The 14,970-nt window shown below is 40.4% G+C and overlaps 4 protein-coding genes and 1 long non-coding RNA gene across 5 annotated transcripts in view; 2 read left to right on the forward strand and 3 right to left on the reverse strand.

Moving 5' to 3' along the window:
* Positions 1-14,970, forward strand: part of LOC134654661 (zinc finger BED domain-containing protein 4-like) — a 1,082,235-nt gene that overhangs the window by 583,383 nt on the left and 483,882 nt on the right. Inside the window, exon 2 of the mRNA XM_063510134.1 lies at positions 10,236-13,472. Within this exon, the coding sequence (XP_063366204.1) occupies positions 11,192-13,126 (1,935 nt within the window). The 5' untranslated portion in view covers positions 10,236-11,191 and the 3' untranslated portion in view covers positions 13,127-13,472. The remainder of the gene's footprint in view (positions 1-10,235; positions 13,473-14,970) is intronic.
* The window catches only part of LOC134654688 (uncharacterized), a 403,600-nt gene that overhangs the window by 137,977 nt on the left and 250,653 nt on the right, over positions 1-14,970 (forward strand). The window lies entirely within an intron of this gene.
* LOC134654659 (uncharacterized) overlaps positions 1-14,970 on the reverse strand; it is a 191,823-nt gene that overhangs the window by 20,018 nt on the left and 156,835 nt on the right. The gene's annotated exons all lie outside the window — the stretch shown is intronic.
* LOC134654896 (zinc finger BED domain-containing protein 4-like) lies at positions 336-2,384 on the reverse strand. Its single transcript, XM_063510356.1, has one exon. It carries the CDS (start codon positions 2,299-2,301, stop codon positions 367-369), a length of 1,935 nt encoding a protein of 644 aa, XP_063366426.1. The 5' UTR covers positions 2,302-2,384; the 3' UTR covers positions 336-366.
* Positions 4,558-5,844, reverse strand: LOC134654747 (uncharacterized). The gene has a single exon (XM_063510219.1). It carries the CDS (start codon positions 5,842-5,844, stop codon positions 4,558-4,560), a length of 1,287 nt encoding a protein of 428 aa, XP_063366289.1.

Below are 14,970 nucleotides of genomic sequence, written 5' to 3' on the forward strand. Positions count from 1 at the left end.
TAAATTGTCGGCAGCAACGACCATTAAGGTCCGACCGAGAACACTTTTTTTGTCTCGGCCGAGACCGAGACCGAGACCGAGACAAAATGAAATTCTCGGCCGAGACCGAGACCGAGACCGAGAATTTGAGAAAAGAAAGAAAAAATACGTATTTTGCAAAAAAAAACTGTATTTTCATAAATACTGACTAAAAACATACAAAACTCTTCTCGGGCCCACTTGCGCTAACCAGGGTTAAAAAATTAAACAGCTAACTTAGGATTCATCACGCCATGTACGAAACTGAAAAGTAAATGCGAGGTTTACCATTTATTTTTTTAACTCTGGTTGGTGCAAGTGGGTCTGATAAAAGACGACGAAAAGACATTAATAATCAAAATTAAATAGTTCTATATTATAGCACAAAAACAATAACTTTTCAGCGTTGTGGCCAGTTAAATTGTGACGCCGCTCGTCGTACAATTGACCAGCCCTGCTAAAAAGCTGTTCGCTAGCCACACTTGTTGGTGGAGCAGACAAAAATTTTTTTGCTGCAGGGCGCAGGAGTTGGTAAGGCGATGAATGCCAGTATTCGTAGATATTTGCATTCCTATGCAGCCTTGGCTCTCTCAGATAATTGTCAAGTGACGATTCAAGTGAGTTGTCCGTCATTGGGTCGTCATCAGACTCGATGGAGTCGTGAGCTGCCCACAAACTTGTCTCATTGACGGATCTAACTGAAGTTGACGCTCCACCCTGACGCTCTCCAAGTCCTGCCGGTGTACCTAATTGTAAAACTTCAAAAATTTTAGTCTTGGCTCCGTTTACCTCGTTTTCGGTCAAATATTTTGTTTTGAATCGGGGATCCAACAATGTTGCACAAATTAAGGGGCTCGATGTTCGTATGAATGAAAAGCGATGATTGAGTGAGCACAACAACTTGCTTTTCATCTCAGCAGCAGCACAATTTTGAAGAGCATCACTTTCATTGTTTTCTATATCTGCTGACATTGCAGTATCTGCCGACGCTACAAACTGACTTTGCCCGCTAGTTGACGCAAGTTTTCCACTTAACATGGCTACTAAAGGTATCACCAAGGAGACACATGATGCATCTGACGACATGTCTAATGTGGCCTCATAAAAACATTCCAATACACTGACAGCATCTTGCATCGTCGTCCATTCTTCGTTATTAATTTCATTGATTGAGCCCCTTTCGACACGGTATAGATTAATCGCATTTTTTTGCTCAATCAACCGTGACAACATTAAGTACGTGCTGTTCCAACGTGTTTCCACGTCTTGGAATAGGGTGTGTTCTGGTAAATTTAAAGTTTTTTGGAAAGTATTTAAATACCTCCGTGCCTGCTCACTTCTATGAAAGTGTCCGACTACTTTACGACACTTTTTTAGTATTGTTATTATGTTTGGCACCGATAAAATTGCGTCATGAATCACCAGTTGTAGTGTATGAGACACACAGCCCAACGAATCGTACTCCGCAACCCTTGTAGCACGGGCCATGTTCCCAGCATTATCGCGAAGAGCAAGGTGGATTTTAGAGCCTATATTATAATCTTCGACTACTTCTTTCAGTTTCTCGGAGATATAGTCGCCCGTGTGGTCATTTTCTAAAACTGATGCACCCAAGATTACTTTTGGTCGTTGTTCATTGTGCACAAAATGGGCCGTAAAACTCAGAAGTGAACAAGTTTTAGTAGGATTTGACCAAATGTCTGTAGTAAAACTTATCCACTCGGCCTCACATAGCAAATTGACTACTTTAGTTTTAACTTTTTCAAAAGTTTCCGGCATTAGTTGGGTGCGAAAAAATTTTTCAGATTTCAATTTATATTTTTTTGGTCCTGCAGGGTCCGCAAAATTTAAGCGCTTAAATCCTTTTCCTGACACAGTGTTATAAGGCTGCATGTCAACTAATATATAATCCATGATAGCCTTATCTATGCGTTTTGTTATGTCATGGTCATGGGGCCATTGGGCTTTTGGCGGATTCGCCAGCAATTGCTGCATCGTAGGTTGAGTCTTCTTGTCTGTTTCAAGAAGTACAGGGCCCGCTGATTTTAAATTATTTTGCTTTTCAGCTGCTTGGTTTTTCAGGTCATCTATTTGTATTAAAAAATGTTCGTTTTCTGTCAAATGATATTTCGATAAATGTAGTTTTAACCCTTTAATAGTTTGAAGCTTAGGTTGCAAACTTCCCAGAGACACTGTTTTCCTGCAGAGCTTGCATTCTGCCTTAGATGGTTGTGAATTTTTTTTTTCAAAATACTCCCAAATAGGGTTTATTACTTTAGGCATTGCAAATGCAAAATGTACCTGTAACAAGGTAGTAGGTATCTTTTGAAAAATAAAATTTTCATGTTAAATATCAAACATTAAACAAAAGGAAATCAAATCAAATCAACGAAGTAAAAAGTAAGTCAACTAAGTAATTTTCTGATGTTCTTGCCTTTTTAACAATTCATATCAAATAAAATAACAACAATTTCTAGATCCAAAGCAACACGAACTTTGTTGAACGAACACGAACCCACGAAAACAGTATTTAGTTTTCATATTTAAATTAAGTTCCAAATAGTCTCCACTATTACTACTATTACTAATATCGCTACTGCCATTTGAATATGATTTTTAACTAGTAGGCATAAAGTTCAAATAAGTCATTTACTTTCATTCATTTAATATTAGTACCCAACCCACCTATCGTTAAATAAAAAGCTTTAAAAGTCGTCGCAAAATCTATCGTAATAACCTAAAACACAAAATAATGTTTAGTTTACGTACTTACCTACGGTTTAAAGTTCACTCGTACACAACACAACACACAACAATGTTAGCAAATAACTCTTAATTTTTTAAGCACTGTGCCTAATGTGCCTTTATGTATCTCATTTAATGTTATTCTTTTAGTAGTACACCAAAACATAAACAAACACAACAGTGGTTACTTGATAATCCTCCGCCAATTCACCTACTTAATTGGTTTAGATGTTAAATTAAACACCAATAGAAATCAAGTGAACTGACACGAAGTGTCGCAGAAACCCACCAGGCAGCCAATGAGATCGTACGACAAGCTCGCCACCCGCGCGCGAAAGTTTAAATTCGCAAATCGGAACGGTTTCACAGTCTCGGCCGTGGCCGAGAATCTCGGCCTTATTTGGCCGAGAACCGAGACCGAGATCTCGGCCCGAATTTCGGCCGAGACTGCCGAGACCGAGACCGAGACCGAGATCTCGGTCGGACCTTAACGACCATGCTGCGGCTGAGCACTTGAGCCGCATTTTTGACCCTCATTTTTCTTATTTTTTTTGGGTCTATGTGTTCCCTATTTATTTTTGGTAACAATCTAAGCTCACCATGAGATTTGTCGGCTGTAAAAATTGTTTGGAAATACTCCCATTTAATTTTATTTTGTTTATTTTTTTTTTTAATCTGTATAAAGCATATCTTTATTTAATAAATTATTTCTAATTCCTTTCAGTAAATGTGGGACGTCAAATAATGGAATAATTTCCTGATTATTCACGATAATTATATCATTTCGCCATTCTCTTCCCTCATAAAAATATTTTTTTTTCGCTTCATTAATCAAGTCGTTTATGCAAGCCGGGTTTGGGGACCCTTGATCACAAACGGTTGCCACAATCTTAAGCCCGGTGGCCTGTACATGGGAAATAACTTCAATTAGTATTTCTTTAAGTTTTGGTGTGGACAACCGATGTGTAAAGTAGTATGCTACAGGTTGTTTAAAATTTTTTTTACACCCTTCACCATAAATACTAAAACATGGTTCGCAAAATTTTCTGTTTTATGGTTTCCCAAGTCCTCGAAACCTACAAGATCGTCTGTGTATGAGTTATAAAATAGCTGTGGGGAAATTGACATTTCATCGAACATTAAAGTACACAGACGATCTTGTGGCAGCATTTTCATTACAGTGCTTTTCATTTCTTTAAAAATTACTGGATTGATGCCAGGGTTTACCCTAATTTGTGCCAATATAGATTTCAGCACTTTCCTTGATGGTAAAGTAAAATGTTTACACATCAAGGCGTAGGCTTTCGGACTCTTTTTATAAAAAGACAAAGATAAAACCTTTTCATCTAATGTAAACCTATGTCCCTTCTTTTTTTTTACCTTCCATATACTGCATCCTAACAAAGGATTTCGCTGACGCAGACATTTTTTCTGTGAAGTTTTCTGTTTGCGCCCTTTTGGCGCTATTTAAATAAAACAATTGAATAGAAAATATACCATTCTTTTAATGGTGAAGTGTACAAAAGGTTCTTAATTAAATGTCTAGGACACGCGCGAATCGTTTGGTGGTTAGAATGCAAGAGAGTGATGCTTGCGGCGCGCTGCCTGGAGATGCGTTGCATAGGCGAAACTCTGGCGCCAGCATCGCGCTTTCTGGTTGGCTGCTGACCTCGCCGTGCATGTTGGCATCCTGGAGCTGCAGAGCTGCGTTCCCACACATCATTGGTTGGCTCGAAGGTGGCGATGCTGCCAACAGCGCTAACATACTCCGGGACGCTGAAAGCCGAGGGTCTTTCAAGACTCTCTCTGTTGTACAGGCAGCGGACATATTCGGTTGAGTGCTCGCTTGACTATCCCTCTAGCGGTATTGATGTCAGCTACGCGCGGCACGCCATCCTTTCCGTTATATAGTTTGACGACTCTGCCCATGCGCCATAGCAAAGGCGGTAAGCCTTCCTCCTTAATGAGTACGAGCTCTCCGAGCTGTAGATCTCGTTGCCTCTCGCGCCACTTGTAGCGTTGTTGCAGTAGGGACACGAACTCGGTCGACCAGCGTTTCCAGAAGTGTTGCCGCAGCTGTTCTAGCCTCAGGAAGCGGTCCAGGCGGTTCGGGTTCCGGTCTTGCAGTGGCGGAGCCGGCAGCGACGTGAGCGGCCTAAAAATGAGAAAGTGCCCGGGAGTAAGGAGGTAAAAGTCATTAGGGGAGGAGGAGAGTGGGCAGAGAGGCCTACTGTTCAAAATTGCCTCCACTTGGCTAAAAAGAGACGAAAGTTCCTCAAAGGTAAGGTGTGTATTGCCCAAAACTCGTTTGAGATGAAATTTGGCGCTTTTAATGCCGGCCTCCGCGTAGCCATTAAAGTTAGGAGCATAAGCTGGTGCAAATTTAAATTTTATACCTTGACCAGCTGCAAAATCAGATATATCGTTTTCATATAACTTAAAAAAATCATTTATCTCTTTGGCTGCAGCTACAAAGTTTCTACCATTATCACAAAACAGCTCCGCAGGTTTGCCGCGCCTGGCGATAAATCTGCGGAGTGCCAGCACAAATGCATCTTTAGACAAGTCGCTAACAGCTTCTAAATGAACACATTTATATCTTAAGCATATAAATAGACACAGATAACATTTAGTGATTTTACATCCACGTCCACGGCGATCTGTTATTAAATAAGGACCTGCAAAGTCAACAGCTGTTGACAAGAATGGAAAATCAGCATTTATGCGCTGCGCTGGTAAATTGCCCATTATATTTTTTAAAGTTTGGCCAGCGATTCTTTTACAAGTGACACAATTGTGGGCCGTGCTCCTTGCGACGTTTCTGCCCCCGACTGGCCATATCAAGTCCCGTACTGAGCATAGCAATAGCTGTGGCCCTGCATGTAAGAGACGTATGTGTTCATGTGTAAAAATGAGTTTGGTTAGTGTGTGTTTAGCACGTAATAACATGGGATGCTTCTGTTCGTAACTACAATCTGAAGCATCTAGCCTTCCCCCGACTCTCAAGAGACCTTGTGAGTCCAAAAATGGGTTCAGAGTTATAATGTGTGATCTAGGACTCAACCTATGACCTTTCCGCATCGTTTCAAGTTCAGAAGCAAATGACTGCTGTTGTGCAATTTTAACTAAGGTATGCAAAGAGTCTGTAAGCTCTTGTGGCGATAGCGAGCCAGTTAATTTAGCTGGGCTTACAGTTATTTATGAAACGGCGCACATAAGCCATAGTATGTTGTAGCCTTTTATATTTAGAAAATCTATTAAAATCAATGACAGATGGTCCATCGTCTGTGCTTGTAAGCATAGACGTTACCTTGATTTCCGGCAAAACCTCCGGCTCGACAGAATTTAGCTCTGGCCATTCATTTTCAGGCTTTAATAGAAACGGGGCCCCTCCACCACAGAGCGTTTCCAGGGACATGCTGTGGATCAACACCACGCGTTGCAAGATCACTTGGATTTTCTTTTGTAGGTACATGTCTCCAGGTGGCTCCGGTAGTGAGACTGGCTATAGCGGCTACTCTGTTTGCTACAAAAGTTTTAAGTTTGGATCTGTCTGTCTTTAACCAAGCCAGGCAGCAGCTAGAGTCAGTCCAGAATATTGTGCGAGAGACAGGACGTCTCCAGGCTCCTACTACGGCTGCATATGTTTGTGCTGCTAACAAGCACCCAGCTAATTCTAATCGTGGTATAGTTGTGCGCCGGATTGGAGCTATTCTGTCTTTCGCACACAGCAGGTGGACTTGTTGTTCACCCGAGTCAGAAATAGTTTTTACATAAATGCAGGCTGCATATGCAGTCTCTGCAGCGTCAGAAAAGCAATGTTGTTCTATTGTGAAGTGCGCCTCGCACAATACATATCTATTAGGTATACTGAGTCCTTTAATGTGATGCAAATTTTTAATAAATCGCGACCAGATTCGCTGTATTTCAGGCGAAACTGGCTCGTCCCAAGATTTGCCTTCTTTCCACAAAGTTTGTATTAATATCTTAGGTTTCACTGTGCACAGGCTTAAAAGACCTAAGGGATCAAATACTTGGAACGTTTTAGACAAAATTGTTCGTTTTGTAATTGTTTCATCAGAGTGATCATTTTTAATTGAAAAGTTTAATATATCTTGGCTGGGTTGCCACCCCAGTCCAAGTGTTTGACAAGCTTGACTCAAAGCTAGATGATCATCTTGATTAATGAAATCTGACTTTAGTAACGCGTTTGCATTTGAACGGTATTTACGCAAATTGAAACAACCAGAGGCTAAAGACTGTGAGACGCCGGCCTGTATATGAAGCAGCTCTGATTCAGAGTCTGCGCCTGTTAATAAGTCATCACAGTAAAAATCATTTTGTATAATGGTCCTAACCAAAGGATCCTTGCTCTCAGCCCCTAACTGCCACAAACAGCGAGCCGCTAGCCAGCTCGCCGACGCAAAGCCATACGTTACTGTATTTAAAGTGAGAGAGCGTACAGGTAGGTGCTCGTCTTCGCGCCATAGAATCACTTGTAGGTTTCTGTTAGGGCTCGCGGTCGTGTCCGGGTTTCGTGTACACGTGTTCGGTACCCGTTTCCGTACTACACGTACACGGTTTTCTGACCCGTTCTACACGTGTAGACGGGTACACGTGTAATTAAGATCCGTGTATCCGTGTACCCGTGTAGTGTACGCGGCGAAACGGATCTTAAATACACGCGGGTCTAACCCGTTCTTGACGTGTAGCGGAGATTAAAGTTATGTATAGCTTTAAATAAAACACAGATTCAGGGTCAGGAGCCCCGGTTGTTTACCAGTTTTATCGGATTTTCAAATTCGGACTTGCAAGTTATATTTGACCCACTTCCGATGAAGCTGAAAATTTCCATACGTGTGTAAGTCGGGTGACAATGCAATATTAATGGAGCTGAACTGATGATGGAGACAGGAGGAGGCCATATGAACTCTGTGATATAACAACCGAATTGTGTTTGGGGTTTTTAGAATATACCCGTGGAAAGAAAAGTACAGTCAGCGATAAAATCTTGTACCAAAAATGAAAAAAAAAACTTATTTATTCTTTATTTGAATAGTCCAGGACCCGCTTATTTTAATCGCTTAATATCGCTTTCAAATAATTGCTAAAAACGACACCGTTATTGGTAGAGTGAACAGAAATGGAAATATGTACCTACTTAAAATCCAAAATTTCAAGTCTGTAGGTCATTTAGTTCCGAAGTTAAGCGAAAGCAAAGTTTCGCATTTATGACACTCACTCACTCACTCATGATCATCAGAATAGAACTAGGTACTTCCCATAAACTCAGAGAGCTGAAATTTGGTACAGAGTTAGGGTTTAATGGCCACATAAAGGGAAAACCTAAAAATATTGAAATATCAGTCACGTTTTAAAGATCTAAGAACTGCATAAGTAAGTTTGTAATCCTATATAAATATATGATATTACAAAGTTACTGATGCCGTTCCTACAAATAGTAGGTAAAGTAAAGGTACACTACGATGTACGATGTGAGTATGAATGAAAATATGTTTAGTTATGATATGTGTATACATAGTATGGGTATGAGTACCCGAAAAGAAGGACTGCCTACAAAAAGAGATGAGATCCCATCAAAAACATTACATGTAAAAAGGTGCAAGTCTCGCAACGCTTTTACTACAAAAAAGTTTTGAGATGTAATGTGAAACCAAGTCGGTTATTTTAATCAGTGCCAGGGGGTGTTAAAACCGTATCAATAAGATATCTGTAATTTGTAATACATATAATGACTTGGCAATCGCACATAATGCTTTACTCGTACCGTACTCGTAAATATGTGTAATGCTCAAACTGCAATTAGCGCTAGCGTTATGTTCAATTAGAATTATTTTTAATAGGTGACGATGATCCTTTTGTCATTATGCAGCCGTGCGATGGCCAAGTCATTATAGGTATTACAAATTAAAGATATCTTATTGATACGGTTTTAACACCTCCTGGCACTGATTAAAATAACGGACTTGGTTTCACATTACATCTCAAAACTTTTTTGTAGTAAAAGCGTTGCGAGACTTGCACCTTTTTACATGTAATGTTTTTGATGGGATTATCTTGAAACGTTCTCGGACGTCAGACGCATACTCATTTCTAAATGGCGGATGAAGCAGGACTCTATTCGTTCCCATTTACACTGGTCCAACGCTTTGGTAACATCATATGACCTGAATCTGTTTCACGAGACGAGCGAGACCTAATCGCAAAACTCTCCGAAAGCTTCTTTATTGTTTTGTAATATTACGACACTTATGCTTTGCTCCCGTTTTTCGTCTTCATGCGCAGCCGTCGCAAGCATATTCTACACTATGTACTTATAATGCCAGGCCGCCATGATACTAAACTTTCGGATTTAGCAGACAATAATACATTTTGTTTGTGATTATTGCGTAATAGTATTTTTCGATAATGTCTAAATGTCAACGGACTCAGGGCCAATATCTTCAACGTCCATTTTACCTCTACGCTACGCTGCTACGTTTAAGCTGTGAGGTTTAAATTAAAACAAATAATCTCACTTGATAACAATTTATTTATCGCTCAAAACGTCGCAAGCATTCGAGAAGATCGTCGAAGGGTCAAAGTCCGTTAACCGTCTGATTTCTACTCCCGGTTCACGAAAGTAGTCGCTGCCCACACGCTAGTACTTCCCTGGCCCGCTGTGTTGCTGTGAGCGATGAAGGACTGAGGGACGTCAGCCGTGTTCCACCAGGGTCAGCACCAGGTCGTCAGGGTCAGCGCGAGCGTGTCATCGTCGGCCTTCTAGCCGTGCTATTGAACCCTGGAATTATTTTAGCTCGCCTTAGTAATTAACCCACGAAACGGCTCCCTTGACTGTGACCGGCTTGAAGAAGAAGAGCAGAAACGGAAGAGAAAGTACTGCGTGATAGCCGTGAGAATGCCTTGGTGATGTTAAAATGTCACAGTCAGGCGGAGCTTACAAAATGAGCAGTTAAGCATATAGTTTTTAAAAACATACAAATTACAATTTTAATCCTGCTTTTAAATAAGACAGAAAAACATTAACACTAGCATTTAAGATTTGCAAGCGAAACTAAGCACCTATTAAACTACGCTAAGGAAGTTCATAATCAAACAAAGAAAAGATCGTTACAACTTAACGGTAAATAACCGTTGAACACACATTCAAATCTACTACTCCCTAAAGCACTCTTAAATGTTCAACACTTACCCAAAGGGGTTACACTGGCTCTAACTTTCATTACATGTACTAAACGAGTACAGAAACTGAGGCAATTTACTAAGCCCTCATTAAAATATAAAATTGTATGCGCTGCGAGTGCGCGGCTTGCACGGACGCTGCGAGAGAGCGACGTGCGCCTGCGTTGAATCTCAGAAACGAATGAATCGCCGGACGGACCGCGGCGCGGCAACCAGACAGCGCGGGGGGAAAGCGCGGCAAGGGGCATGGAACCGGTCGGTGGCCCAAGTAGCTAAGGTCCGACCGAGATCTCGGTCTCGGTCTCGGTCTCGGCAGTCTCGGCCGAAATTCGGGCCGAGATCTCGGTCTCGGTTCTCGGCCAAATAAGGCCGAGATTCTCGGCCACGGCCGAGACTGTGAAACCGTTCCGATTTGCGAATTTAAACTTTCGCGCGCGGGTGGCGAGCTTGTCGTACGATCTCATTGGCTGCCTGGTGGGTTTCTGCGACACTTCGTGTCAGTTCACTTGATTTCTATTGGTGTTTAATTTAACATCTAAACCAATTAAGTAGGTGAATTGGCGGAGGATTATCAAGTAACCACTGTTGTGTTTGTTTATGTTTTGGTGTACTACTAAAAGAATAACATTAAATGAGATACATAAAGGCACATTAGGCACAGTGCTTAAAAAATTAAGAGTTATTTGCTAACATTGTTGTGTGTTGTGTTGTGTACGAGTGAACTTTAAACCGTAGGTAAGTACGTAAACTAAACATTATTTTGTGTTTTAGGTTATTACGATAGATTTTGCGACGACTTTTAAAGCTTTTTATTTAACGATAGGTGGGTTGGGTACTAATATTAAATGAATGAAAGTAAATGACTTATTTGAACTTTATGCCTACTAGTTAAAAATCATATTCAAATGGCAGTAGCGATATTAGTAATAGTAGTAATAGTGGAGACTATTTGGAACTTAATTTAAATATGAAAACTAAATACTGTTTTCGTGGGTTCGTGTTCGTTCAACAAAGTTCGTGTTGCTTTGGATCTAGAAATTGTTGTTATTTTATTTGATATGAATTGTTAAAAAGGCAAGAACATCAGAAAATTACTTAGTTGACTTACTTTTTACTTCGTTGATTTGATTTGATTTCCTTTTGTTTAATGTTTGATATTTAACATGAAAATTTTATTTTTCAAAAGATACCTACTACCTTGTTACAGGTACATTTTGCATTTGCAATGCCTAAAGTAATAAACCCTATTTGGGAGTATTTTGAAAAAAAAAATTCACAACCATCTAAGGCAGAATGCAAGCTCTGCAGGAAAACAGTGTCTCTGGGAAGTTTGCAACCTAAGCTTCAAACTATTAAAGGGTTAAAACTACATTTATCGAAATATCATTTGACAGAAAACGAACATTTTTTAATACAAATAGATGACCTGAAAAACCAAGCAGCTGAAAAGCAAAATAATTTAAAATCAGCGGGCCCTGTACTTCTTGAAACAGACAAGAAGACTCAACCTACGATGCAGCAATTGCTGGCGAATCCGCCAAAAGCCCAATGGCCCCATGACCATGACATAACAAAACGCATAGATAAGGCTATCATGGATTATATATTAGTTGACATGCAGCCTTATAACACTGTGTCAGGAAAAGGATTTAAGCGCTTAAATTTTGCGGACCCTGCAGGACCAAAAAAATATAAATTGAAATCTGAAAAATTTTTTCGCACCCAACTAATGCCGGAAACTTTTGAAAAAGTTAAAACTAAAGTAGTCAATTTGCTATGTGAGGCCGAGTGGATAAGTTTTACTACAGACATTTGGTCAAATCCTACTAAAACTTGTTCACTTCTGAGTTTTACGGCCCATTTTGTGCACAATGAACAACGACCAAAAGTAATCTTGGGTGCATCAGTTTTAGAAAATGACCACACGGGCGACTATATCTCCGAGAAACTGAAAGAAGTAGTCGAAGATTATAATATAGGCTCTAAAATCCACCTTGCTCTTCGCGATAATGCTGGGAACATGGCCCGTGCTACAAGGGTTGCGGAGTACGATTCGTTGGGCTGTGTGTCTCATACACTACAACTGGTGATTCATGACGCAATTTTATCGGTGCCAAACATAATAACAATACTAAAAAAGTGTCGTAAAGTAGTCGGACACTTTCATAGAAGTGAGCAGGCACGGAGGTATTTAAATACTTTCCAAAAAACTTTAAATTTACCAGAACACACCCTATTCCAAGACGTGGAAACACGTTGGAACAGCACGTACTTAATGTTGTCACGGTTGATTGAGCAAAAAAATGCGATTAATCTATACCGTGTCGAAAGGGGCTCAATCAATGAAATTAATAACGAAGAATGGACGACGATGCAAGATGCTGTCAGTGTATTGGAATGTTTTTATGAGGCCACATTAGACATGTCGTCAGATGCATCATGTGTCTCCTTGGTGATACCTTTAGTAGCCATGTTAAGTGGAAAACTTGCGTCAACTAGCGGGCAAAGTCAGTTTGTAGCGTCGGCAGATACTGCAATGTCAGCAGATATAGAAAACAATGAAAGTGATGCTCTTCAAAATTGTGCTGCTGCTGAGATGAAAAGCAAGTTGTTGTGCTCACTCAATCATCGCTTTTCATTCATACGAACATCGAGCCCCTTAATTTGTGCAACATTGTTGGATCCCCGATTCAAAACAAAATATTTGACCGAAAACGAGGTAAACGGAGCCAAGACTAAAATTTTTGAAGTTTTACAATTAGGTACACCGGCAGGACTTGGAGAGCGTCAGGGTGGAGCGTCAACTTCAGTTAGATCCGTCAATGAGACAAGTTTGTGGGCAGCTCACGACTCCATCGAGTCTGATGACGACCCAATGACGGACAACTCACTTGAATCGTCACTTGACAATTATCTGAGAGAGCCAAGGCTGCATAGGAATGCAAATATCTACGAATACTGGCATTCATCGCCTTACCAACTCCTGCGCCCTGCAGCAAAAAAATTTTTGTCTGCTCCACCAACAAGTGTGGCTAGCGAACAGCTTTTTAGCAGGGCTGGTCAATTGTACGACGAGCGGCGTCACAATTTAACTGGCCACAACGCTGAAAAGTTATTGTTTTTGTGCTATAATATAGAACTATTTAATTTTGATTATTAATGTCTTTTCGTCGTCTTTTATCAGACCCACTTGCACCAACCAGAGTTAAAAAAATAAATGGTAAACCTCGCATTTACTTTTCAGTTTCGTACATGGCGTGATGAATCCTAAGTTAGCTGTTTAATTTTTTAACCCTGGTTAGCGCAAGTGGGCCCGAGAAGAGTTTTGTATGTTTTTAGTCAGTATTTATGAAAATACAGTTTTTTTTTGCAAAATACGTATTTTTTCTTTCTTTTCTCAAATTCTCGGTCTCGGTCTCGGTCTCGGCCGAGAATTTCATTTTGTCTCGGTCTCGGTCTCGGTCTCGGCCGAGACAAAAAAAGTGTTCTCGGTCGGACCTTACCAAGTACTGATTTGCGCGGCGAGTACAGTCAGAAGCGCAAATAACAAGTTGAGATTTTAATTAGAACACACGTAATTACTTTAATCCCTAGATTAGTGTAGGTATCAAGTAAATGTTAGGTAAGTGTTAAAATATCGTACTTGTAAAATAATGTACTTATATTAATGAACGCAGAAATAATTACATACGATTAACCTAGGTTACGTAACATTTATGTTACAGTACCCCGGCGCGCCATGAAGGATTTTATTACCCTTAAGGAATAAAATCCGTGAAGCCTGGTTCCTGTAATTACACTGACATTACATATCTTTCATACTTCACGCTTACATTACCACGTTAGCAATTACCCTATAGGCTTAATCACCACGCTCGATTCCAGAAAAATTATAAGGGTTTCCCGTTGCAAGAACTGGAGACCATACAAGAACCGTTACCTAAAGATGTCAAAGCGCAATGTAATTATCTTCAACAACAAATTTGAAGTGTGATCAACAGACATAATACTAACTAAAAATAATAAGTATAATAACCAACTACTTATTAAGACCCACTAACTTAAGATCCTTAACATGCCAAGTACCAAGATCTTTACCCCCTAAATCCTGCAAAACGTATACCAAAGGTGACTTTTTCCCAATAATCCTAGCCTTTATAAATTTAGGAGCCAGTTTCTTTGTGAATTGCTTGCCCTTGTCACTCAAGAAATAGGCGCGCTTCATAACTATATCGCCCACCGAAAATTCCACAAGTTGACGTCTAAGATTGTAGTGTGACGTACTTCTTTCATGAGCGTGCCACAGTTTCTTTTGCACGTCATCAAAAATAGCGGAAAGGCAACCCAAGTTTTCGGCGTAGATATCGCGTGGTAGGAACAACACCTCGTGTCCGATATCGTTGTCCGTATAATGTGTCCCACAAGGTACTAACTCGCGACCGTACACCAGAAATGATGGTGCATACTTCGTGACCTCGTTGACGGCGCTATTTATGGCAAATTGAACCCTGGGAATAAATACGTCCCAGGATCTATGGTCATCCTCAACAAAGGTGGAAATACAAGTAATAATCGTACGATTGTAACGCTCTACCAAATTGACCTGCGGACTATATTTCGGAGTAAAAAAAACGTTTGGAACATTATAGGATTTGAAAAAATTATCCATAACCTTCCCCGCAAATTGTGGTCCATTGTCCATTAGGACCGTTTGTGGTATCCCGTGCACTAGAAAAACAGAATCCTCTAAGTTTTGTACAATCACCTCCGCAGTAGCCTGTTTAAGCGGGAAAATCAAACAATATTTCGAAAAACAACACGTGACAACTAGAATGTAGTTATTTCTTTTCCTCGTAGTTGGCAACGGGCCCATCAAGTCAATAGAGATCATCTGGAATGGTCGTGAGCACTGTTTTGGCCTACCCATCACCCCTAAAGTTTGGTGGTTCTGAGCCTTATATGCCAGACATTTGTCGCACGATCCAACAAACTGAACAACGTCCT

The sequence above is a fragment of the Cydia amplana genome, chromosome 15 (genome assembly GCF_948474715.1).
Source record: "Cydia amplana chromosome 15, ilCydAmpl1.1, whole genome shotgun sequence".
NCBI lineage: Eukaryota > Metazoa > Arthropoda > Insecta > Lepidoptera > Tortricidae > Cydia > Cydia amplana.

Coding starts and splice junctions, on each gene's coding strand:
- LOC134654896 (XM_063510356.1), bottom strand. CDS start 2,301: ATGCCTAAAGTAATAAACCCTATTTGGGAGTATTTTGAAAAAAAAAAT.
- LOC134654747 (XM_063510219.1), bottom strand. CDS start 5,844: ATGCGGAAAGGTCATAGGTTGAGTCCTAGATCACACATTATAACTCTG.